A 27,395-nucleotide genomic window follows, 5' to 3' on the forward strand; every position below is an offset into this window, starting at 1 on the left:
ACCGACTTATGGCAGAAACCATTTGTGCTAGTAGCTCTCATCTCAGCTTTGCCCACAATAGTCCTCTTATACCCTCTTCAACATAGAGCCAGTGGCTCCGTTTAGAGAACACTTACTATATGCTGGACCTGCACTATGCTTCTTACATGTTGTATCTTCCTTCAACCTTCCCAACAACCCTGCAAGTCAATATCATGAGCATTTAGATTTTACAGGTGTGGAAACTGAGTTGGCATAGAAAAATAACTCACCCAAGGTCACACAGCTAATAAGGGGTATAGCAAGGTTAACAATACTGCTTTGGGGGCTGACATTGTGGTGCAGCAGGTAAACTCGCCACCTGCAATGTGGCATCCCATATGGGCACCAGTTCATGTCCCAGATGCTCTACTTCTAATCCAGTTCCCTACTAGTGGCCTGGGAAGAGCAGCGGAGGATGGTCCAAATGGTTGGACTCCTCCTGCCCACATGGAAAATCCAGAGGAGGCTCCTAGCTCCTGGCTTTGGCTTTGCCCAGCCCTGGCTATTGCTGCCATCTGGGGAGTGAACTGGTGACCGGTGGGTGGAGACTCTCTCTGTCTCTCTGTCTCTCTCTCTCTCCCTCCCTTCCTCCTTCTCTTTGTGGCTCTTTCAAATAAATAAATAAATCTTTAAAGAAAATAATACTGCTTTGACAATCTCCAGGGCCTGGCTCCTCGTCATGCCTCTTTAAGATAATTTTTGCCAAAGGAGAATAAATAAATACTAAAATCCTGGGATTAGCAAACTATGGCCTATGGCCATCTGGGTCAGCATCTAATATGAGGGTGCTCCAGAAAGTTTGTGGAAATGGAATTAAAAAATGCTTATTTTTATGCAACAAATTTTTGAAATCTATGCAGTTTTTTCCAGAGTATGCATTTTTCATGTTTGTCAACTCTCTCATGTAGCTCAGGAGATGAGCATCGTTTCTATCTGGTTTTTAATGGTTGGGGTAAAAATCACAATAAGAAATTATATAAACTCAACTTTCAGTGACCATTAAGTTCTATTGGAACACCATCCTGCTCACCCTGTTATTTATTGCCCATGGCTGTGTTTTCACTACAAGTGCAGATTGGAAGAGTTGGGACAGAGATCATGTGGCTGGCAGCTCCTAGAATATTTATCCTCTGCCTCTTAACAGAAAGTTCTCTGGCCCCAGCCCTAATTTGCTCTGTGGCACACAGTCAGTCCTCAAAGCTTCAGTGGGTTGTTCCCAACAGCAGGACTTTGGGAAAGACAATGTCAAGATGGAGGAAAAACAGAGACTGTCTTTGTCTTCCTTAGCCTACCAAGGATCCTAACAGCTGTAGGAGCCTATAGTTGGAGTCATGGCTAGCATTGCCATGTTTTCACTTCGGGTTTAAAACATCACTCACTTCTGTTCAAAACCAAGATACAAAGGGAGGCCGAGGCTGCCGCTGCTTTCTCCCAGGGCTGCTGTGTGAGCAGATAGCATGGTCACATTCCTGCTTACTGAACCTGAAGTCCAACAGCGCAATTAGGTAGAAAACTTAATGAACTGATACAGTAATGAGACTGACTCATTCCACAGCACACGAACCACCACCACCGCTGCTGAGCACGGTCCTGACTCTATTTGTGCATGTAAAAATATACTGGAAAAACTGTGCTCTTACAGCTCAGAGTTGCAGCTTTCATTTTTTAAATCTTGTGTTTCCATGCCAAATAAAGATTGATTAACGTGTAAAGTCTTAACCCATTAAGAAAGTTATCCATTTAAGAGAGACTTACAATTCAGGTCAACATATTCCATCAGTAGCATCCTTTCTAATACCCAGTGGGTCTGATCTTTCTCCCATCATGCTCATTAGCACACTGGCTGTAGCTCATTACGTCAGGGACTTGCTAAGAGAATGGCCACACACAAACTAAGCAAACTGGAGTTCAGGTTTTAATGAGTAGGGGGTGATGGGTTACTTCTTCCATGTCAGCATCACCACATTCTAATTTGATAGCCACAACTCTCCTTGATTCTTCCTTTAAGTCCCTCTGAGGAGTTCCCTTTAAGCTAATCCTGTATCTTTCTTAAACTTATTCCTAGGTATTGGTCTTTTCTTCTTTTTTATTATAACTGTGAATTATATTGCATATATAGTATGTTTTCTAATGGACAATTTTTAGCACTTGGAATGGCTACTGACTTTTGAAAATTTATTTTTCTGGCCACTTATGAAGCTTATTGTGAAATTAATTTTTCTAACTTTTCCCACATGCTTATATTCATAAACTGTATTTCTTTTTTTTGTCCTGTTTTAAATTATCTTTATTGTATGAAGCCCAAATTTAGATTTTGTAATGATCTCTGTTCTTTCTAAAAATAAGTAGCCCAAGTAGAAATAAATTAATAAATTTTTATCTGCAAAATCATTTGCCGAAGTCATTTCTGTTTCCAAACCCCTATTTGTAAAATGGAAATGAGAATTCATTATATTTTATTTTGATGTTTTATTTCAGTATTGGATAAGTAAAACAAAATAATAAATACAGCTTTGCTTAATAAATGCCAAATCATTAATTTTATGGGAAAGCTGTATTTGTGGAAGTTAAAAAGATGCTCTCTTTCTGATTTGGGAATATCATGTTCTCAGGGATGTTATCTTGATGGTATCCATATTATTGCTGAGTTTGTGATGTTCTCTTACTCAAAAGTTCTGAAATTAATAGGATTTTAATTACCTCCTTACCAGAGTAATCTTTCCAAAAACGTTTTGGATGAGTCATTTGCTTGATTCTGTACAGTCACTGGTTTCCCCAGACCTGGCTGCCTAAGGTTCCTGTTGAAGATCCAAAAGCCATTTCACAAATGCATTGAAGTCATCTTTCTCACTGATAACTTCTTCCATCGTGATTGTTCTGCGCCCATCTCCCTACGTGTGCTCTCCATACGCACTGAGTGCATTGGACACCTCTTCAACACTCCAAGGCACGCTGGTGGAAGTAGCAGTCCTCTACTGTGCCCTGCTGTGCCTAAGTTTTTATGACATGCCTCAACATGCAGTACAGTTATTTTTTTATATTTCTTTCTCTCCCTCCAAAGAGTTAGCTTGAAATCAATGAAAATGTCATAAATAATTTTAATATTCAGAACCTACCACAATTCCTGACACAGGATATTCAACAACATATTTTGTGTGTAAAGCTATTTTCCCATTGACTTTGACAACATGCAAAGACTTCTTGGACAGGTCATAGTACAGCAATAGGTTTCATACTTTCCCTCTAACATAAACATTGATAAAAGGCATGCAACATTGTATGAAAGTAAAATAAATGTTAGCAGCACAAAGAATGTGAACGTGATGAAGCATATTTTATAAAGTACTTACATTATATTTTATTTTAGATAATATTAATTCAGAGTACACTAGTAAGGACACTTGTAATTCTTTGATTAGTCCTTCTAAAAGTAAAATCAAAAAGTATTACCAAAAACCAATAGAAAAGATAAAACCAAATATGATCAAAAGTATGTGTAAAAAAGAGAAAAAAGGTAACAAAAGAAAGTCGGAATAAACAGAAAATTAAGCAGGCTTGTAGATATAAAATTAACCATATTAATAATAACCTTAAACAAATATAAATGGACTAAGCATGCCAAGTAAGAGGGGAAGATTATTACATTTTTAAAAATCAAGACCAAGGCTATGTTGTTTCTCCGAGACATGTTTTAAATATAAAGACAGAAGAAACAATAGAATATGCAAGCACTAATCTAAGGAATGCTAAAATGGCCAGTATATTAATATTAGACAAAGTATTAGACAAAGTAGACTTCATGTTCAAGATCAATACTAGAGATAAAGGAGGACATTCCATTATGGTATGTGAATGAAAAATGAAGGCATAATAATCATAATGCATATGCACCTAATTACAGTGCCTCAAATTACATAAAGCAAAAACTAATAAACAGAAAATAAATTCAAAGAGTTGCAGATTTTAATATCCCTTTATCAGTAACAGATAGAAGAAATACACAGAAAAACAGCAAAGCATAAATAATTCAATTAAATAAAACACCCAAAACAACTCCAGCATAGACATTCTTTTCAAATGCACATGAAACATTCATTGAGATAATCCATAGACGGGACCATAAAAAGTTCTATTTCTTTTAGTTTAAGAATTAGAAACAGGGACTGGTGTTGTGGTATAGCAAGTAACGCTGGGGCCTGTGATGCCAGCATCCCGTATGGGTGCCAGTTCACATCCTGGCTGCTCCACTTGAGATCCAGGTCCCTGCTCATGGCCCGGGAAAAGTGGCAGAAGATTGCCCAAGTGTTTGGGTCCCTGCCGTCCACACGGGAGACCCAGATGAAGCTTCTGGCTCTTGGCTATGACCTGGCCCTGCCCTGGCTGTTGTGGCCATCTGGAGAGTAAACCAGTGGATGGAAGATTTCTCTCTCAAATAAATATTTTTTAAAAAATAATTAGAAACAAATCAAGGATGTCTGTTCTTATCACTTCTATAAAACATTGTATGGTAGGTTGTGATAACTATAACAAGAAAAGGAAAAGGAAAACCACCAAGTTTGAAAAGCATGAAGTAATTCTGTCTTTATGTGCTAATGACTATTCTATGCATGTAGGACATCTTCAGGAATCGAAAAACAATGACAAGAACTAGTAAGTAAACTGGCCAAGATCTCAGGATAAAATACCAATCTAAAAAATAATTATATGTCTAATACAAGCTAAGACAAATTGGAAAATAAAATTTACTGCAATAATGACAATTGCAGCAACATGGAAAAACAGAATACTCAAGAATGAATTTAGCAGCACCTGTGGTATCTACCCAAAACTTGCACCAAACACTGATGGAAATGAAGTAAGGGAGAATTATGGCCTCTTCATGGATAGAAAATCTCAGCAGTTATGATGAGCATTCTCCAAAATTTCTCTACAAGTGAAATACAATCCCAATTAAAATTACAACAGATATCTTCTTTGGGTAGAAATTGCCAATCTGATTAGAAAATTTCTATAGAAATATAAAGAACCTGGAAAAGCCAAACAGCTTTCAAATGAAGAAAATTGAAAGATCAGAACTCTTATAATAAACCTAGATTAAGTGTGGCATTTGCATGTTGTGGAAACAGATACACACTTCTGAAATAAATACACACATGCATGGTTAACAAATTTTTGCAACTTTGCCAACAAAAATTAAGGAAAGAAAACAGATCTCAGCAAACTGTGATTGGAAGAACTAGATAATGTTGATCTTTACCTCACACCATCACCAAAAATCAAGAGAAACATGTATGATGGGTCACACACATAAACGTGCAAACACAATAAAGTTCTAGAAGAAAACAAAAAAGAATGCCTGTGGAACCTGAGGTAAGCAAAGGCTTCTTAGGACACACAAAGCCATCTGCAGCAGGCAAAATTTCTAACACAATGTGAAAATGACAGGTTAGGCTTTGCCAAAACACACATCTCCTATTAAAAGACATGATAAGGAAAATGAGGAGTAGTCACAGGCTGGGAGAAAATAGTTCTAAATCTTACAAATAACAGTGGACTTGTATTCCTTTCCTACAAATCAGTAATAAAAAGATAATCAATCCAGTTAAACGATGAGAAAAGACTTCAGTAGATCTACAAAGAGATAAACACATAACCAATAAGTGCATGGAAAACTGCCTGTTATCCAACATAATCAGACACACAAAGACCGTAAGTACCGTGAGTTACCACCACACACAAAGCATGATGGCTGAAAGCACAAGACTGACACCATAAAATCTGGGCAAGGCTGTGGAGCATGTAGAACTCTTATTCACTGGTTCTGGGGGATGGCAAAGTGGTTCAATCATTTTGGAAAACTATGTGCAATCTCCTATAAATTTCCGGATACACTAACCTACCATACAATTAATTTGGCCACATTTTAATCCTTTAAATATGAATTTAAATATATGAATATGCCACCACATTGTGTAAGTCCACCAGACAGCTGGCTTCATTGTTAGCCAGTGGCACACACTAAAGGAAATACCCTACATTATATAAAAGACATCAATAACGTAAAAGGCATTGCACTGCATATCGCTTTCCTAAGATCACCAGAATCCTGTTTATCTAGCTGTTACCTGAATGTTGTTTTTACTTCTTAATTTAATGGTAAATAGATATTATTCTCCTTTTAGTACCAGTGGTACCCAGTTTTTAGTAGTTGCTGGACGAAAGGCAAGAACTGAGATGTGCAGGAAAGAGTTCCACTATCAGTTAAGAATAACTGCAATCCATTCGCCTGGGGTTGGGCTAAACGCATGCTCTAAGCAGCAATTGCCAACCTGGACTTCCTTAACATTTATCAAATAACCCAAATGCAAGTATGAAACACTAACAATGCACTCAACAGAATTTAATATTTCTTGGAGGATTTAAAGGAAACTTAAAAGATACTATAGGACAACAAGCTTATCCCTAGGATCATCAACTGCTGAACTAAAAATCTTGTTTCCAGTCTGGACAAGTAAATGCTTACTGGCTACCAAATGGCTGTGTGTTTAAATAAAAGTGCTTTTAATTGAGAAAGTACCTATGAAGGGAAAGATCCCTACCATTTTAGACTGTGTTGGGTGTTCCTTTACCAGACTTCAGTAACATGAAGCAAGACTTTGACAAGATGATAGGCATTGTAGCAGCCAAATCAAATCCCTGGACATCACTCTAAGCCTTAATGAGTGGCTTTATCTGCTGAAACAGCAGGAGAATGGTTTTCTCACTCCCTACAGTTTGAATTCCAGATGTTGGGTGCTGCGCAGCAGGGGTTGGCAGCTCCACACATTTCTTATCAGATAGTTCTATGTTCACTGCCTTGGAGACAAAATGAGTTGGCAAATTTGCAATGCATTCTTTTCAAAGGAAAAAGAAGGGAAAACAATCTGCATTTTTACTAAGCTGTTGGTTACAATTTTCATCATCTTTTCTGTGTTCAAGACCATGCATCCCCCGGAGAGAGAACAGAATAAAGGGGCTGAACCCACAAAGATCCAACAAAAATCCAGCCATGGGTTTCCCGACTTCAAGCCATCAAATGTAAAACTACACTATTGTACTGCTCCTCGGAGAGAAATCAGAGTGAGGTTGTTTATCTGGGGGACCCACGTGCCTACTCTAATGATGCTTGGCTTACCAGAGCGCTATTTCACTTTTCTTCTCAGAAATTTATCCCAATACAGCATTGAGCTTGATGCATTAATGAAGTCTTTCTTCCTCTTCCTCTTTTCTTCTCCACTGAGCTTGCTACTTGGAGCTGAAATTACAGGCAGCAAATCTGTCCGCCTTTCTTTCAGATACAGCTTCGTGGAGTGCTAAGAAGCTACTAAAAACAAATATTGTAATATTTAAATCCCAGAATGTGAAAGATCATTAAGTAAACCTTTGCAATAGGGTTGTGGTACATTTGGGGAATGAGTGGCTACAGACTCAGTTCTGATGCTGAGTTAATGAACCAAGTCTATATTTTTTGGCTCCAGAATCAAAGAGGCTGGCATCACAGCCCAGCTTTGCCCTATCAGCTATGTGAGCAGAAGGGCAGTTTCTTCCTCTGGGAATTGGGAATATGCTATGCCTGTCTCATAGGATGTCCACAGGGATTAAAAAGCGTGTCTGTGAGGAGCTTGCACAATGCTTGGCAAAGCCAGTACTGAGCTGACAGTAAACACTATTTCTAGAGACTAAGTTATTCTCCTTTCTGGGCCTCCCTGTATGTGTGTGTGTGTGTGTGTGTACATGAATGTGTATACATGAATGTTGACTTTTTTCACCCAAATGTGCCTTGAAGACCTCTAGGGACCCTGTTCAATCTCCTAGTGACTAACAAGTTTTGGGGGGATGATGCCTAGGGGTGCTGGGGTTCTCAGAACTTTTATCGCCTTTATGCTCCCACAAAGTAGATTTCTGCTGAAGATATCCTATGAAGAGTTCTCTGAAGTTTAAAACCCAGTGTGGGGGGGGCATTGAAAATTTAAGAAATCTAGATTTTTCTCCCAGTTTTCCCACATCTGTAAAGACTGTTTGAAGACCTACTATGAGCCGGTCTCTTCCCTAGGCATGAGCTTTTCCGAGATTCTTGCTCCCCACCTAGTTCTCAAAGCCTTTGATGCACAGATAAAGAAACAAAACAGAAGCAGAGTTTGGACGTGACCATTAGGTGAAAGCCCGGAAAAAGAGGTGCTCTGACGGGAGAATCCGGGACAGAACCGCAGTGCAGGTGACAGCACAAGTGCCCGTTATCAGTAACAATCACCGGAGCTTACCATGCGCCAGGCAAGACTGTGATGATTTACTCGGATCTTCTTGTTGAATGCAGCCAAAACGTACCTTAGGCAAAGAGCTGAGAAGAGGAAAGCACTACTGCTCCCCGTTTGTCCTGGTCACCGGCTGAGTCTAGGTCCTGGCACACCAAGTACACCGCCACCCTAAGGCAGCCTGACTCTGAAGGGTGAAGACCAGAACTCACCAGTTCTAAATGTCCTCTGCTTTTCACATTGTGTATCTCAGAAATTGGGGAACATCTAACATTCAATTACATAGTGTAGGTTTCTTAGAGGCAATTTTTCTTCTTTCCTGATGGCATAAAAAATTAATATTGTGTCTTGGATGTAGAAAACATCTTAGACTGGATGAAGCAAGGTGATGTTTGCTAAAGAGGTAGCCCCTATCCTACCACAGATGAACCGGCAGGTACAGAGGCATGAGGTAGCATATTGTAGTCAGGGAAAAGGAAACCATGTGGGGCCTGCGTGAATAATGGCAAGAGCTTAGCCACACATTCAAAACCGGGCTACAGCAGGGCTCTTGCAGCTGTTGCTATTTCTTTTCTTTTTTAAAAAACTTTTATTTAATAAATAAAAATTTCAAAAGTACAACTTTAGGTTTATAGCAGCTTTTCCCCCCATAACCTCCCTCCCAACCCACAACCATCCTATCTCCCACTCCCTCTCCCATCCCATTCTTCATCAAGATTCATTTTCAATTATCTTTATATACAGAAGATCAATTTAGTATATACTAAGTAAAGATTTCAACAGTTTGCACCCACACAGATAAACAAAGTATAAAGTACTGTTTGCGTACTAGTTTCAATGTTAATTCACATAATACAACACATTAAGGACAGAGATCCTATATGGGGAGTAAGTGCACAGTGACTCCTGTTGATTTAATAATTGACACTCTTATTTATGACGGCAGTAATCACCCGAGGCTCTTGTCATGGGTTGCCAAGGCTATGGAAGCCTCTTGAGTTCACAAACTCTAATCTTATTTAGACAAGGCCATAATCAAAGTGGAAGTTACCTATTTCTTTGGTGGCCCATTCTTCCCACTGGGATCTCACATAGATCTTTCATTTAGGTCATTGTTTTTTGCCACAGTGTCTTGGCTTTCCATGCCTGTGAAACTCTCATGGGCTTTTTAGCCGGATCTGAATGCCTTAAGGGTTGATTCTGAGGCCAGAGTGCTGTTTAGGACATCTGCCATTCTCTGAGTCTGCTGTGTATCCTGCTTCCCATGTTGAATCGTTCTCTCCTTTTTAACTCTATCAGTTATTATTAGCAGACACTAGTCTTGTTTATGTGATCCCTTTGACACTTCATCCTATCTTTTTGATCAGTTATGAACTTAAACTGATCACTTTGACTAGTGAGATGGCATTGGTACATGCCACCTTAATGGGATTGATTTGGAATCCCCTGGCACGTTTCTAGCTCTACCATTAGGGGTACGTCCCAGTGAGTATGTGCCGAACTGTACATCTCCTCCCTTTCTTATTCCCACTCATATTTAACAGGGATCACTTTTCAGTTAAATTTAAGCACCTAAGAATAATTGTGTGTTAGTTAAGGAGTTCAACCAATGGTATAAAGTAGAACAAAAAAAAAAAATACTAAAGGGAATAAAATAGTAAGTGGTTCCTCGACAGGACAAGGGCTGATCAAGTCATTGTTTCTCATAGTGTCTGTTTCACTTCAACAGATTTCCTTTTAGGTGCTCAGTTATTTGTCACCCATCAGGGAGAACATATGGTATTTGTCCCTTTGGGACTGGCTTAATTCACTCAGCATGATGTTTTCCAGCTTCCTCCATTTTGTTGCAAATGACCGGATTTCATTTTTTTTTACTGCTGTATAGTATTCTATAGAGTACATATCCCATAATTTCTTTATCCAGTCTTCTGTTGATGGACATTTGGGTTGATTCCAGGTCTTAGCTATTGTGAATTGAGCTGCAATAAACATTGAGGTACAGACAGTTCTTTTATTTGCCAATTTAATTTCCTTTGGGTAAATTCCAAGGAATGGGATGGCTGGGTGGTATGGTAGGGTTATATTAGGTTTCTGAGGAATCTCCAAACTGACTTCCATAGTGGCTTTACCAGTTTACATTCCCACCAACAGTGGATTAGTGTGCCTTTTCCCCTACACCCTCACCAGCATCTGTTGTTAGTTGATTTCTGTATGTGAGCTGTTATAACCGGGGTGAGGTGAAGCCTCATTGTGGTTTTGATTTGCATTTCCCTGATGACTAGTGATCCTGAACATTTTTTCATGTGTCTGTCAGCGTTTGGATTTCCTCTTTTGAAAAATGTCTATGTAGGTCCTTGGCCCATCTCTCTCTCTCTCTTCTTTCTCTCTCTTTTTTAAAGATTTTTATTTATTTGACAGGTAGAGTTACAGACAGTGAGAGAGACAGAGACAGAGAGAAAGGTCTTCTTTCCGTTGGTTCACTCCCCAAATGGCCGCAATGGCAGGAGCTATGCCAATCCGAAGCGAGGTGCTTCCTCCTGATCTCCCATGTGGGTGCAGGGACCCAAGGACTTGGGCCATCTTCTATTGCTTTCCCAGGCCACAGCAGAGAGCTGGACTGGAAGAGGAGCAACCTTGACTAGAACTGGTGCCCATATGGAATGCTGGCACCACAGGCAGAGGATTAACCTAGTGCGCCATGGCGCTGGCCCCTGGCCCATCTCTTAAGTGGGTTGTTTGTTTTGTTGTTGTGGAGTTTCTTGATCTCTTTGTAGATTTTGGTTATTAATCCTTTATCAGTTCATAATTTGCAAGTATTTTTTCCCATTCTGTCAGTTGCCTCTTCACTCTCCTGACTGTTTCTTTTGCAGTACAGAAACTTCTCAATTTGATGTAATCTCAGTGTTAAGTCTGGCTTTGACTGCCTGTGCCTCTGGGATCTTTTCCAGGAAATCTATGCCTGTGCCTATATCTTGCAGGGTTCCTCCAATGTTCTCTAATAATCTGATGGTGTCGGGTCGTAGATTTAAGTCTTTAATCTATGTTGAGTGGATATTTGTGTAAGGTGTAAGGTAGGGGTCTTGCTTCATGCTTCTGCATGTGGAAATCCAGTTTTCCCAGCACCTTTTGTTGAATAGACTGTCCTTGCTCCAGGAATTGGTTTTAGCTCCTTGATCAAATATAAGTTGGCTGTAGATGTTTGGATTGATTTCTGGTGTTTCTATTCTCTTCCATTGGTCTATCCTTCTGTTTCTGTACCAGTACCATGCTGCCTTGATTACAACTGCCCTGTAGTATGTCTTGAAATCTGGTATTGTGATGCCTCTGGCTTTGTTTTTGTTGTACAAGGTTTCTTTAGCTATTTGAGGTCTCCTGTGCCTCCATATGAATTTCAGCATCATTTTTTCCAGATCTGAGAAGAATGTCTTTGGTATCACATTGAATCTATAAATTGCTTTTGGGAAAATGGACATTTTGATGATATGATTTCTTCCAATCAGCTCTTATTATTTCCCCAAATGGGGAGGATGGAAGTACATGGGACTGATTCTTGTTTTTCCTGTAAGTTCAAAAAGTTCATGGGAAATGCCTATATTCTTTTAATTCCATTTGTCCACAATTTCCTGAAGTAGCCTCACATTTAGTGGAGTCAGGAGGAGGCTCTAGATGCAAATATCTTGCAATGCATAAGATGGTTCAAGGAAGAATCGTCTCACCTTCTGGCTCCCTTTCAAATGCCGTTCAATGAAAACCCACTTTACAAGGAACTGAGATTAGAACCAGCACAGGAGCATGATGCATTTTTGGAGGATTATAACTTTCAGTGATCTTCCCAAATATGGAAGCACTATGGAAATGGAGAAAAGCTTGTCTTCTGTGTTGCTGGAACTACCAGCTTCCCTAACTGGTAAAATCCTTTCACCAACAAACATGTAGATCACAGTAAGTAAGTTGCCATCCACACACCAGGACCAGTCTGCATAGGAAGCTGCTATGGGTGTGAGCATCAAGGTGTATCATTGTGCCTTCTAAAGCCGTGGAGTCCACGCATTATTATCTTGAAGTGCCTGTTGATTTATTATAATTTGCATTTTTATTTCTGCTTCATTATAGTTTACCATTATACCTATCATATATATCTGCATACATATTTAGATTACATTAGTTACAAATTTCATTCCTTTCATGGCAACTAAGGGACTTACAAATACTTGTTGTAAAAAGACAGGGAGGGCCGAGGGTCTGCACAGGTTGTAAACTACCAGGCAAGATCAAGATTGATACATTTAATAAAAATTCAGATTTGAGAGGCAATTAAGAAGAATCAGAGTATTTTTGATAGGATTTAGAAAGCTTAGAAAATAGAGAAAAGATATTAAGAATCAAATAAGCATTATTGGTGAGTTATCCAGAAATAAGCACTGTTAATTTTTTGTCTCTTTTTAAATTTATTTATTTGAAAGGCAAAGTTACAGAGAGGGAGAAAGAGAGGTCTTACATCTGCTGGTTCACTCCCCCAAAGCAGCCAGAGCTGGGGTGATCCAAAGCCAGGAGCCAGAAGTTTCTTCTGGGTCTCCCACACGGGTACAGGGGTCTAAGCACTTGAGCCATTTTCTACTGCTTTCCCAGGCTGTAGCAGAGAGCTAGATTGGAAGTGGAGTAGCTGGGACTTGAACCAGCACCCATATGGGATGCTGGCATTGCAGGCGGATGCTTTCCCTGCTATGCTACAGCATCGGCCCCTTTTTGTCTTTTTTTTTCCCCATGCACATGTATTTTCATTTTTAAAAATTGTTTGGATTATTTGCTTTTCTAGTTCTTTCCCCCACAGTGGTCCATGACATTAATTATTTTTTCTAAATGCCTTTTTTATGACCTAGTATTTTTCCATCAGAAGTAATTCCACGTTTTTATTTTAGGATGCATCCAGGAGAGATAGTTAAATCTCCCAAGATATTTTGTAAAGAGTAGGCAGTAACAGAATTTTACTGTGTAAGGGGCTTTAGAATTTTCCAGATTAATTTCCATGTAGCACAGATAAGATAATGGAGGAGCAAAAAGGAAATGTCATAGGTCACTTAGCAGGACAGCAACCACCAGAATCCCAGCCTCCTCCTGCTCAGATAAATGCTTCTTTGTATTATTCTATAGCTGCCTTCCCCACGCTCCCTCTTTAAGGAATTGACTTGTGACTGGCATCTCCAGGGTGTTTTTAATCACTTATTGTAACTATCGATTTGGTTCTCAGTCCAGACAAAAACTGGACATTCAACGGGGTGTGCAGCTAAAAGGCAATGCTTTCTGCTTTGGGAGCAAAACACATGCAGATAAACAAGCAACATCTCTCCGCCTCAGTGCCCAGCAGGCCACAGCAGGAGTTCTTCACGATTGAGGCCAACTTATTGTATGATTCCAAGAAAGTTTTATCACCAGAAACATATGGAAGCACTGAGACTTTATGCCAAATCATTTTGAGTTATAATAAAGATGGTAACAGCTTTACTTCCAATGTTACACATAGCATGTGGCACTACAAATTACAGTTGGGTTGCTTGTTCCAGGTGAATGCGGGCCATTGTGCACATGGAGAATGTGGGTTCATAACAGAAAGCAGCTACGGCATTGAATTTAAATAAAGGAGCTGCACTTACAGTCCATTCTGCAGATGCGAACTATGACCTATCTGGAAGTGGTCAGGCTAGGCTCTTTGTAAGGGATAAATGCACAGCCCAAGTAGCACATTAGTTGTGGAGTTAAGGGAAGGGGCTGGGAATAAGGCCAACAAAGAAGTGCAATTCATATTTTCTCAGGAAGAAGCCTGAATGATGTTTCTGGGGCATTGATTTCCTATGAAGCCTTCATCTGTCACCACCATCTCAGCCTAAAGGATTTCAGTGGCTTCTGCACAGGTCTCCATGCTCCATCCTTTTCACCCAAACAGGATGCATGATGGGGTTAAAACCCAAGACATGGGCCTCAGACTGAAGTTAGGACAAAAACAGCAGTGCCGTGGGCAGCTTTTGGGCTGCAGAGCCAATGCCTTTTCCTCATCTCTCTCTCTGCCTCGGGTTCCTTGGAGAAGTCAAATGTATTGTATACAATCAAGTGGGGGGATAGAAGGGGCTAGAACCAATCACCACACCTCCCAGAACACCCTATTCTTCGTGATCTTGTAGCTGCTCAAAGTCCCTTTGAAATTCAGCTATGAAAGATAACCGACTTTTATTTGACCATTTCATTAAATGTTTTCCCCCTCTAGGAATTGAAAAGAAAATCCAAAGATGCACATGGTGAGATGTTTCACCTAATTATTGATGGGTGCAGCTGAGGCCTGGATCCAACAAATCAGCTCAGGTCTGCTACGGGAGAAAATATCTCACTGCAAACCTAAACAGAAATTTCTCTACAAATCTTACTGGGGTTGGGTGTGGATGTCCTTGGGCCGACCTCAACTACAGCAAAAAATAGGTGTGTAGAATCACTGGTTTGAGCAGAGCTGGTATTGCAGAGAGACTAAGAGTCAGCTACTGATCCAAGCACCTGCCATGATGAAGGAGCAGAAATGATGAGGATGGCCATGACAGCATGATGATGATGGTGATGATGGTGGTGATGGTGGTGATGGTGGTGATGATGATGGTGGTGATGGTGATGATGGTGGTGATGATGGTGGTGATGGTGGTGATGATGATGATGATGATGATGGTAATGAGGGTGGTGATGGTATGATGGTGGTGGTGGTGATGGTGATGGTGGTGATGATGGTGGTGATGGTGATGATGGTGGTGATGGTATGATGGTGGTGGTGGTGGTGGTGATGATGGTGGTGATGGTGATGATGGTGGTGATGGTGGTGATGGTGGTGATGATGATGGTGGTGATGGTGATGATGGTGGTGATGATGGTGGTGATGGTGGTGATGATGATGATGATGATGATGGTAATGAGGGTGGTGATGGTATGATGGTGGTGGTGGTGATGGTGATGGTGGTGATGATGGTGGTGATGGTGATGATGGTGGTGATGGTATGATGGTGGTGGTGGTGGTGGTGATGATGGTGGTGATGGTGATGATGGTGGTGATGGTATGATGGTGGTGGTGGTGGTGATGGTGGTGATGGTGATGATGGTGGTGGTGGTGGTGGTGGTGGTGATGGTATAATGGTGGTGGTGGTGATGGTGATGGTGGTGATGTTGGTGATGGTGATGATGGTGGTGATGGTATATGGTGGTGATGGTATGATGGTGGTGGTGGTGGTGGTGATGATGGTGGTGATGGTGATGATGGTGGTGATGGTATGATGGTGGTGGTGGTGGTGGTGATGGTGGTGATGGTGCTGATGTTGGTGATGATGGTGATGGTGATGGTAATGGTGGTGGTGGTGATGGTGATGGTGGTGATGGTAACGATGGTGGTGGTGGTGGTGGTGATAATCTGCCTTTTGGAAGAACAGATGCCATAATCACAACATTAATGAAAGCTTGACAACAAAAGGAAAGAAATGCCAGGAAGATAAGCATAGTCTGTGAAAATGGAACCTAACCAAGAGCAGGAATGTGAGGTGCCAAGGGAGATGAGCACAGGAGGATCAGAAAAGACAGAGGGAAGAGCGTGTGCAAAAGCCACGTGGTAGAGGGGCACTCTCAGCCTTTGCAGCACTCAGGGCCAAGCATGTAGTGAGTCGTGGGTGAGTGGCAAAGGCGGAGGTGGAGCTCTGGTTGGGGGAGGGTGCCAGGACACACGTGAACTGGAGCCCAGCTTGAGAAATGTGGTTGTTCTACTGTGAGTGAGATGGAAAGGAATGGGAATCCTTTGAGCATGAGAGTGGCTGATTCGACAGACTCGGGCAGAATGGCTCTGCCTGTTATGTTAAGAGTAGATACACAGGAACAAGGGCAGGAAGAGGAACTGAGGTGCATGATATTAACAACATTTTTATTTTTAAAAATTTTAAAAAGATTTATTTATTTACTTGAAAGAGTTACAGAGACAGAGACAGAAAGAGAGAGAGAGAGAGGGAGAGGGAGAGAAAGAAAGAGAAAGAGAGAGAGAGACAGACAGACAGACAGAGATCTTTCATCTATTGATTCACTCCCCAAATGACTGCAACAATCAGGGCTGGGCCAGGAGGAAGCCAGGAGCCTGGAGCTTCCTCTAGGTTTCTCAAGTGGGTGACAGGGGCCCAAGCACTCAGGTCATCCTCTGCTGCCTTCCCAGACCATTAGCAGGGAGCTGGATCAGAATTAGAACAGCCAGGACACTAACCGGCACCGACATGGGATGCCAGCATCACGGGAGGCAACTTTACCACTGCACCACCCTGGGCCCCTACATTTATTGTTCAACTTCATTAATTTAGGAGGTAGAAGGACAGAGAAAGAAATACTGACAGTGAGACAGAGACAGCTCCCTTCCATTGGTTAGTCTCCAAATGCCCACAACAGCTGCTGCTGCATGAGGGCAGAAGCCAGGAACTGGGTACACAATCCAGGTCCCTCGTGTGGGTAGCGAGGCCCCATGTACTTGACCATCAATCTCCTAGGGTCTTCCCCAACAGGAAGCTGGAATCAGGAACCAGAGGTGGGTATTGAGCCCAGACACCACGATACGGGCCACACGGTCTAACTAGAGTCTTACCTCCAAACACCTACCCCTGACTACATTTTTACTTAAGTTGGTTGTGGTTAGAATTGCCATTTGTTGAATCTTAATGGAGAATGGGACTGGGAATGGGAGAGGGAGAGGGAGGAGGAGGCAGTGCGTGGGAGGGCGGTTATGGTGGAAACAATCACTGTATTCTTAAAGTTGTAGTTATGAAATTTGCACTCATGAAATAAAAGGTTTCTCTGGGGGAAAAATAAAAAGAATTACCATTTGTACTCCCAAGCACACATTTGCAGTTTCCACTAATGGAAAATGAGTCCTCAGGATTTTGACTCATTGAAACAGTGTTTAAAATAGATCTGTACTATCAGGAAATGTATCAATAGATTAAACAGAAGCTACAGAGCAAAACCCCCACTTATATTTATATTTCATTGCATTCAGAAAGAGTTATCATGGAGAAGAAGAGCGTATCTCCTGTTTTGCATGCGCTTTTTATCTCTGCCTTCAAAGGCAGCGCTCTCTGGTCATGTTTTTAATATCATCGTGTTTGCATTTAACTAAAAATCAGCGCTGACAGGAAAGCTCCAACTCATTGAAAATGTGCCACCCGGAGAGCTCCTCACCCTGAGTGCCTTCTGGAGTCTGCGTTTCGTTCTGAGAACTGTCTCAGTGGCTGCAAGCACATATGAGATATAAGTCAAAGATTTTGGTGTGAGAACAGAATTTACCACCGAGCTATAAAAATGGTGCTATTAGGGCAAACTGTCAAGAAATGATTAATATTTCTAACTGGCTCCCATTCCTTTTAGTCTTCACACTTGAGCAGGCCATTAATCTGAAACTGTTACCACGGCAGCAAGTGTCACTGGCTCTGTTTGCCCAGAGGGGCCAAGATAACTTCTTCGGAAATAAGAAATGCCACCAGATTAAGGCTGGTGCTTCAGTTGGATGCGTTAGCATGCATGCAGGTAATATGTGTGTTTGCATGTGCTTGTGTGTGTGTATGTATATGTGTCTAGAATGTTCCATGGGTAAACAAGGGACCATTTCTTGGCAACTTAGTGAGGCAACATTTTGTTAGTTTACTGGTGTGAATGATTTATCTTTCTCTTCCATTGAACAAAGAATTGAAGAATGCTCATAAAAATTGACCCAGGGTTGTGAACATTATTTTTCAATCCACTGTGGAGATAGAAAATAATCAGCTTATCTAAATTTTTATGCTTGCTTCCATTAAGCATTTTATTAACAAGAACTTAAAGACTTAGCCCTCATATGCAATTAAGAAAACTGAGCCCTATCTCCTCACCCTTCTTGGGTTTCTAATTTATACCCTGTTTGTGGTGTTTTTAGGAGTTATGAGCCAGGAAATACCCTTATTACTCTACTATCAAGTCTGTCAGATGTATAATACCCTTAGCAGGTACCATGACAAAAAGGAAATTGGCAAAGACATGTATGTACCAGGAGAAATGCTGAACTTAAAATATTTTTAACCGAACACAAGAAAATTCAGAAAAAAATATTTCTAAGATAAACCAACTTTCTTATTGAAACATAATTAAAATAATAAAAAGATCAGCAATAAAATTCAGTTATATGTTTGTTCAACTGTGGACTTTGCTTTCAAAATTTCTGTGCATTTTAATGTCTTCTCAGTGATGCAGAAATGAATATTTAGGCAATTCTGATCCAGGATATTTACTGAAAAGAATCACACCTCAACTATCTCTGCTAGTAGAGCTATAAGAAGAATTGATTCAAAAGATAATAGAATGGAAAGATTCGGGGAGGGATTTTGGCCAGGTTTCTTTTGTAATAATGTTGTAGTTATTAAACATATTTAATAAGTAATAAATAGCATACTGTTCATGTTACAATCTGGCTAGCTGCTTCTGGGGGTGGGAGAGACTGACGAGGAGCAGTTTGGTTAAAAATATCCCAGGAGAAGAAAACATGGGGGAAACCCTTCTTAAATCAGCCTGGGCAATGATTATTTATGACACTGCAAGTACAGGCAACAAAAATAAAAATAAACCACTGGGATTGCATCAAAGCAAAAACAGGACAGTCAATAGAGTAAAGAGACAATCTATGGAATGGAAAGCAGTATTTACAAACAAGATTTCTGATAACGGATTAATGCCCAAAGTGTTTAAGAACATCATACACCACAAGAGAAAGAGAAGAAAAAATCCAACCTAAAAAGGCTTAAAAGACCTGTCCAGAGATTTTTCAAAAGACAACATATCCGTGGCTCACAAATACATGAAAATTACTCAATGTCACTAATCATCAGGGAATGCAAATGCAAATCACAATGAAATACCTGCTCATTCATGCCTGTTAGGATGTCTGGAATCAAAAAGACAAAGGAAGAAAATCGCAGTCCAGGAGGGGAGAAAGGAGAACGGCTTGTGTACCCTTGGTGGGACAGTGAGCTGGTGCAACCACATCTGTGAGTGATTTACAAAGTACGGAGATTCTTTAAAAAGTTAAACATAGAACTGCCCTAAGATCCAGCAATCACGCCCTAGGGAAATATCCAAAGGAAATGAAATAAGTATCTAGAAGCAATATCTATACCCCATGTTTATTCCTATATTATTCATAACAGCCAAGATAGAAAATCAGCCAAAACATCCATAAACTAATGAATGGTTAAGTCAAATGTGTGCATTCATGTGTGTGTGTGTGTCTGTGTGTGTGTAGATATATAATTGTGCACACACACATACAATGGAATAGTATACAACCATAAAAGGAAATTCCAGACTTGGTGACAACCTAGACGAGCCTGGAGGGCATCACACTAAGTGAAGCAAACCGGGTAGACAGAGGCAAATGCTGTCTGATCTCACGCATGAGTGGAATTTTACAAAGGGAAACTCCCAGAGGCAGAGAGCAGAATGGTGGTTGCCAGGGGCTGAGGGTAGTGGGATTTGGGGAGACGTTGGTCAAAAGGTATGAAGTTTCACGTAAGCAGGAATGCATTCAGGGAATCTAACGACAGCACAGTAGAGATAGTTAGTGACGCTGTATCGTGTGCTTGGAATTTGCTAAGACAGTCGGTGTTACACCTCGCTCTCTGTGCCTCACCCACAAATGGTAATTAAGTGAGGGGTGAATATGCTTATTAGCTTTACATATACATATTGTATATATGGACATCTTTGACACATTCAATATATATACTTTTATCAACTGTACCAGAAAAAAAACGGAGAAATAAAAAAAGAAAGAGTTTAAAAGTCACTGGAAATGATAGACTTTAGCAAAGTCTGTAAGAAAGCTTGCAGAGCCGTGACTAACGGACACCACAGAGCACAGGAAGCTGCCCCAGGAACACATGCACAGTTCTGCCTGCCTGCACAGTGGGAGCTCAGAAGGCTCCTCTGAACTCCGGGAAGACAAAACCTATGGCTGGAATGAGAAAAGGGGGCTGCAAACTGTAGAGAACGTTGGAAAAGTCAGGTGGTTCCAGTCATTGTAGATGCTTGGATGGGGCTGGCTGACAAATCTCCGAGTGAAGACAACACCCAGCAAATCCAGTGAAGTGCAACTAAGTGACCCTTACAAAACTCATGCATTCCAACCAGGCCAAATTCTTCAGGGCCCCCACCCAGGGAATTCAGATTTAACTCAGAGCATCAGGGTGTCTAGTTATGTCCAGCACTGGGAGCTCTCCCAAAAGGATACACATCATTCAGTGAGCAACTGCACTGGTGCACGCCCTAAACCCTCAGTGCTCATCAAGTACAGCCCGTTCTTCAATAGAAGAGAGTATTGGAGGAGAAGATTGAGACCCTCAAGGACCTACTTAGAGTCTTGGGAAACACGAAGTTTTGGCCACAGATAATTCTGTCTTCAGATAAAAGGCTGAAGAACTTACGTGCTCATCTCAAAGCCACTATAAACACCTGCAGCATACATGTAGATATACTAAGTGTTAGCGCTCCTACTACCTATGAAAATCAAGAGGTGCATCAGGTGAGATTTGACATCAGCGTCCTTCAGTCGAGGAAGGGTGATAAATCTATGTCCACGAAACTGCGAGGCCCCCAGGGAGACACGTAAGGGAGTGGAGGCATTGAGGGCATGAAGACTGGCAGACAAAACACGAGCACAATTTGAACTTGAGATAAAGAACAAATACTAATTGTTAGTGTAAGTGTACACCCAACACTGCTAGGACATAGTTTTTTAGGACAAATAGTGAATGGATTGCTATGGAGACTGGAGGCAAAACAGCCCAGGCACAATAGGGAATGCCTGGCTCAGAAGTCAGGAACCAGGGACTCAACCTCGGTCTCCCATGTGGATGGCAGGGACCTACGTACTTGAGCCATCGTCTGCTGTCCCCCTGGGAGCTGGAGCAGAAGTGGAGCCAGGGTGATCTTCTGAGGCCTAGGTCTCAAGGCTGCAGCTGGTTGGTTCAATGACCTGGGCCGCAGCTGCAGCTTCCTCCATGTGCTTCCAGGGGAATCCGAGAGGGATGTGGCGTGTTCGGGGCCATCACCTCCAGGCGAGGGGCCCACACAGCTGCATGTGCCGCATGTGATCATGCTGGGACTCGTGGGGCTGCAGTGCCGGGGTCAGAGGCGTGCTGGCATTGTCACCAGTGACGGCAGTTAGTGCCAACGTTCAAAACACACAAGAGAATGGGGCTTGTAAGTCACGTCTTCACGGAAGACAATCTGAAGAAATTATATAGTTCTGAGAGTGAAATGATCACCCCGTTACTGGCCTACCCCCCTCCCCTGGAACAAGACGACACCCCAGACTGGGTAGCCAGGGTTACTAACTTGAAGGAAGCACCCACAGCATACTCGCTGCTTATCACGCACACAGATGTGACTTATGCAGTGCAAGACCCTTACGGAAATCGTCCTCTGTGCATCGGCCACCTGATTCCAGTTTCTAATATAAATGATAAAGAGAAAAAAAACATCGGGAAAAATGAAGCTGAATATCTCCTTCCCAGCCACTGGCTGCCAGAAACTCATCGAAGTGGACGATGAACGTAAACTTCGTACTTTCTATGAGAAGCGTATGGCCACAGAAGTTGCTGCCGACGCTCTGGGTGAAGAATGGAAGGGTTATGTGGTCCGGATCAGTGGTGGGAATGATAAACAAGGTTTTCCCATGAAGCAAGGTGTCTTGACCCATGGGCGGGTCCGCCTGCTGCTGAGTAAGGGGCATTCCTGTTACAGACCAAGGAGAACTGGAGAAAGAAAGCGCAAATCAGTTCGGGGCTGCATTGTCGATGCCAATTTGAGTGTTCTCAACTTGGTTATTGTAAAAAAAGGAGAGAAAGATATTCCTGGATTGACTGATACCACGGTGCCTCGTCGCCTGGGTCCTAAAAGAGCCAGCAGAATTCGTAAACTTTTCAATCTTTCTAAAGAAGATGATGTACGCCAGTATGTTGTAAGAAAGCCCTTAAACAAAGAAGGTAAGAAACCTAGGACCAAAGCACCCAAGATTCAGCGTCTGGTTACTCCACGTGTCCTGCAACACAAACGCCGGCGAATTGCTCTGAAGAAACAGCGTACTAAGAAGAACAAGGAGGAGGCTGCAGAATATGCTAAACTCTTGGCCAAGAGAATGAAGGAGGCCAAAGAAAAACGCCAGGAACAGATTGCCAAGAGACGTAGGCTGTCTTCTCTGAGAGCGTCTACTTCTAAATCTGAGTCCAGTCAAAAATAAGGTTTAATAACGACAAATAAATAAGATTGTGTTTCAAAAAAAAAAAAAAAAAAACATCGGAAACAGGAGGATGGGTAGTGTCTTCAGAATTTCATAGGTTTTTCTCTATTGGTGCAAGGTACTGCCATGAAGCCTGCCTGGAGAAATCGTGGGAATATCCAGATATAACATTTGAACTCTGGATATTATACCAAGATCTGAAGGAAAGCCAGTGGCTTTTTGTGTCTTTGAATATGTATATTTTGCAAGACTGGAGAGCATGTTTGAAAACCAAACAGTTTACACAGTCAGATACCACAGCGGTCAGCAGCTGGCGACTGAAGCACCCAAGGATGCAGACCTGGTCAGCACTGTTCCAGTCTGTGACCCCTGCTGTCCTTGGCTATGCAGCTAACTGTTGACTGCCCCACGTGGAGGTGCTGTCAAAACCAATACGTGGGAAGAACCTTCATTCAACCAAACGTGAGGTTAAGACAGCTGGGCGTGGCCAAAAATTCAGAGTACTGTCCGGATAACTTTAAAGGAAAAAGAATTGTTCTTGTAGAGGATTCTGTTGTGAGAAGCAACACTATCTCACCCAAAGAATCGCTCCAGGAATCCGGCACGAAAGAGGTTCACATTCGAGTAGCTTCACCGCCAACTAGATAATAATGCTTCATGAGAATAAGCATTCCCACAAAAGAAGAGCTTATTGCCAATAAGCAGAACTTGATAGCCTTGCGGAATATCTTGGAGCCAGCAGGGTTATGTATCTGTCAGTAGACTGGTTTCGTCTATACGAGAAGAGATAAAATTTAAAAAGCAGAAAATGAAAAAGCACAATATGACTCAAGAAAATGGCATTGGCCTAGAAACCTTTGAAAAGAATGGTCGGTGCACAGCCTGTCTCACTGGCAAATACCCTGTTGAACTGGAATGGTAGCGGGCTGGGGCAGGTGCATTGCTTCAATAAACAGCTGGGCAAGAAGTCGCTGTGGTTATACCCTTCCTATTTACTGGATCTCGTTGGCACAATAGAAAATGCCACATGCTGTGTACCTCCTGTACCAGTTTTGGGGTTTTTTTCTGAAAAGATTACTAAAGCTTATAATTGAGTCTTGCTAATTGTATGTCATATAGCAATGTATAGTTATGGCTTATTTTTTTATAAGCAGTGGTAGACCCTTGCCAGTCAGAGAAGGCAGCTGGTAAGTGGCACTTGCCAGTTCCATGTTTTAAAGAGTTTGCAAGATGTTAGACTAAGACAGGAGATGTGAGGCAGATGGGATAAGTGAGTTAAATATAACAGTTCATGGGGCCAGCAGTGTGACACAGCAGGTTAACACCCTGGCCTGAAGCGCCGGCATCCCATATGAGCGCCAGTTCTAGTCTCAGCTGCTCTTCTTCCAATCCCGCTCTCAGCTATGGCCTGGGATAGCAGTAGAAGACGGCCCAAGTCTTTAGGCCCCTGCACCTGCGTGGGAGACCCAGAGGTAGCTCCTGGCTCCTGGCTTCAGATCAGCACAGCTCCGGCCGTTGCAACCATCTGGGGAGTGAACCAGTAGATGGAAGAACTTTCTTTCTCTACCTCTCTAAGTAACTCTTTCAAATAAATAAAATAAATCTTAAAAAAAAAAAAAAAAAAACAGTTCATGCAAGGTTTGAATGAATCAGATCCCACAGGTGGCTAGCCTCCATAGTTCTGGCTATAGCTAGGAATTTGGCTTCCCTATCTACCCTTAGACAAAGCTTTATAAAATAAAACCAGAAATCATCTTTTTGTGTCTGTTTCCCCACTTGTGCAGTGGGGTACTTTTATTGCTAAATAATTATTGTGAATAAGTCATACTCCTGGTGATTCGAGTCGACATCTCACTCCTACATTTTAAGATAGCATGAGTTTTTTTAGCTTTTGAAAGCTAATGGTTACCAACTTTTTTGAAATTAGTTTGCAGTTAAGGTTTCATGGTAGAGGAGGGGAAACACAAGTTAGGCAGGTCTTTGCCATCTGTCTCTAGGGTGCCCAAGAATGGCTGTAAAAATCTGCCTATGGAGGGCCGGTGCCATGGCTCACTTGGTTAATCCTCCACCTGCAGCACCAGCATCCCATATGGGTTCAGAGTTCTAGTCCCGGTTGCTCCTCTTCCAGTCCAGCTCTCTGCTGTGGCCTGGGAGGGCAGTGGAGGATGGCCCAGGTGCTTGGGCCCCTGCACTTGCATGGGAGGAAACACCTGGCTCCTGGCTTCAGATCGGCGCAGCACCGGCCGTAGTGGCCATTTTTGGAGTGAACCAATGGAAGGAAGAGCGTTCTCTCTGTCTCTCTCTCTCACTGTCAATAACTCTACCTGTCAAATAAGTAAAAAAAAAAAATAAAAATTTAAAAATGATAATAATAATCTGCCTACAGAAAAGTTTCCTACATTTGACTACAAAATATGATTCGTAACATTTAGTGCCCTGATGCTATAAGCACAGCAAATAACGCAGTACATCTGAAATGAAGACAAATGTTTGTATCCCAACAAACCCTTTCTCTGCTTAACTATCATATGCTTTTTGAATGAAGTGCTTAATCACTCACAAGCATATATACATTTGTGTGTATATATAGATGTATACACACATATGCACAATTGCAATTAATAATCAGGTAGAAACATGTAGGGACCAAGTTTGCTTAAGAATCAAGGAGACAACTACTGTCTTGGAATTCTAATGCCACTATTTAAGCATCAACTTACAGCCCCTCTTTTCTACTTAATTAGGATCTAGAGAGTTTGATTTTTTAGTTTTTTTCTTATAACATCTGAAATTTAGGTTAGGACAACTTGCCTATCAAATCTGCTTATGTAAGACTTTTTTTATTTTTATTTATATTTTTATTTTTTTTTTTTTGACAGGCAGAGTAGACAGTGAGAGAGAGAGACAGAGAGAAAGGTCTTCCTTTGCCATTGGTTCACCCTCCAATGGCCGCCACGGCCGGCGCGCTGTGGCCGGCGCACCGTGCTGATCCAATGGCAGGAGCCAGGTACTTCTCCTGGTCTCCCATGGGGTGCAGGGCCCAAGGACTTGGGCCATCCTCCACTGCACTCCCTGGCTACAGCAGAGAGCTGGCCTGGAAGAGGGGCAACCAGGACAGAATCCGGTGCCCTGACCGGGACTAGAACCTGGTGTGCTGGCGCCGCAAGGCGGAGGATTAGCCTAGTGAGCCGCGGCGCCAGCCTATTATGTAAGACTTTTTAAGCATAAAAGTGTTTGTTTCTGTTATTACCACAGTCTGATGGATATAGTGAAGGATTAAAAAGTTAAAAGCCGCTCCCCCCCAACCTCCTCTGGTGAACTTTCCTGACCTCGTTAGACTTGCTCTGCATAACCATTCTCTGTAAAGTTAATTAGTCAGTAAATTACCCCAATGTGAGCATAACCTTAGTTTCACCTAAGTGAGATAGAAGAAGTCACCGTATGTCTCTTTGCCTCCTGGAACTCTGACCCCACCATGTGTCCCTTTTCGCCATTCAGCTGCATTCCTAGGTATCATCAAGGCAGTTCCTGCAATCTTGTGTGGCCCTCCCTTTTGGCAATAGGAGGCTTTTTGATACTCCCTGTATAGGCCATATGGTTCTTTGAGGTCTAATCAGGCCCTTACTCGGTATCCTGTACTCCCTGTATTCATAAATCAACTGGTTGTAAAATCACTTAACTTGTATCAATTGTTTACTCTATACCTCTGTCTGATCTATGCAATGATTGATTTTCTTTGTTTAAACATGTATAAAAACCCCAACCCAAGACTATTTGGGGCCGCTCGCCTGTACTGACATGTCGGATCATCAATAAACCTCGCAGCTACAGAGTCTAAATGGGCCGCTCGCCTGTACTAGGACGGGGGCCCCGACATGTCGGATCATCAATAAACTTTACCCTTTGTTAATTACATGAGAGAAGGTCTCTTGGAGCGTTTTTGGGGTGGCAAGAGCAATTCAACTCTAATTCAACTGTAACAATAGCATTCAAACCTGCTCAGTTCAGCATTTATTAATGGCTGCAATTGCTGGTCTTCATCTGGCGTAACAGCTGGTGCCCTGCAGCAGCAGCTCAGGTGCCAAGCAGAGTGGCAGTGCAGAGCCCTCCGTGTATTCCTCCCGGCAGCAGGAGGCGGCGAGCCCCAAGGCTCACGTGTGACCTGTCCTTCCTTGCCTTTGATGCTTTTAAAAGATTTATCTATTTACTAGAAAGTCAGAGACAGAGAAAGAGAGAGAGAGAGAGGTCTTCCCATCCGATGGTTCACTCCCCAGTTGGCCGCAACAGCCAGAGCTCCGCAATCTGAAGCCAGGAGCCAGGAGCTTCTTCCAGGTCTCACACGTGGGTGCAGGGGCCCAAGGACTTGGGCATCCTCCACTGCTTTCCCAGGCCACAGCAGAGAGTTGGATGGGAAGTCGAGCAGCCGGGACTCGAACAGGTGCCCATATGGGATGCCGGAATTGCAGGAGCTGGCTTTACCCACTACGCCACAGGGCCGGCCCCCCTTACCTTTGAATTGTAAAACACAAGACAACCAGGGAAAGCACTACACCAAAATCTCTGATCAGCCTTCACGCTCTTCCTAGTTCATTTCACTGAGACGCTTTATAAAGGAAGATAATGCTGCGACATTTTTGCTAATGCAACAGATTCCATAGTTTTTCTCCAACATGGACTTGGATTCCACAAGTTTCTGATACTTGAATTAAATCACAGGGTTTCAGGTTTTTTTTTTTTTAAGCTGATGTTTCAAATGTTGTTTAACT

General features: G+C 42.1%; 1 protein-coding gene and 1 pseudogene across 1 annotated transcript; both read left to right on the forward strand.

The window, feature by feature from the left end:
- The window catches only part of LOC100349868 (amidophosphoribosyltransferase-like), a 71,204-nt pseudogene extending 47,653 nt beyond the window's left edge, over positions 1-23,551 (forward strand).
- Positions 21,873-22,690, forward strand: LOC108178879 (small ribosomal subunit protein eS6). The gene has a single exon (XM_017350465.4). It carries the CDS (start codon positions 21,880-21,882, stop codon positions 22,627-22,629), a length of 750 nt encoding a protein of 249 aa, XP_017205954.3. The 5' UTR covers positions 21,873-21,879; the 3' UTR covers positions 22,630-22,690.
- Positions 23,552-27,395: the final 3,844 nt, after the last annotated feature.

This window comes from Oryctolagus cuniculus, chromosome 11 (assembly GCF_051225735.1).
Source record: "Oryctolagus cuniculus isolate XC-2025 breed Fujian yellow rabbit chromosome 11, ASM5122573v1, whole genome shotgun sequence".
Lineage (NCBI taxonomy): Eukaryota > Metazoa > Chordata > Mammalia > Lagomorpha > Leporidae > Oryctolagus > Oryctolagus cuniculus.

Coding starts and splice junctions, on each gene's coding strand:
- LOC108178879 (XM_017350465.4), top strand. CDS start 21,880: ATGAAGCTGAATATCTCCTTCCCAGCCACTGGCTGCCAGAAACTCATC.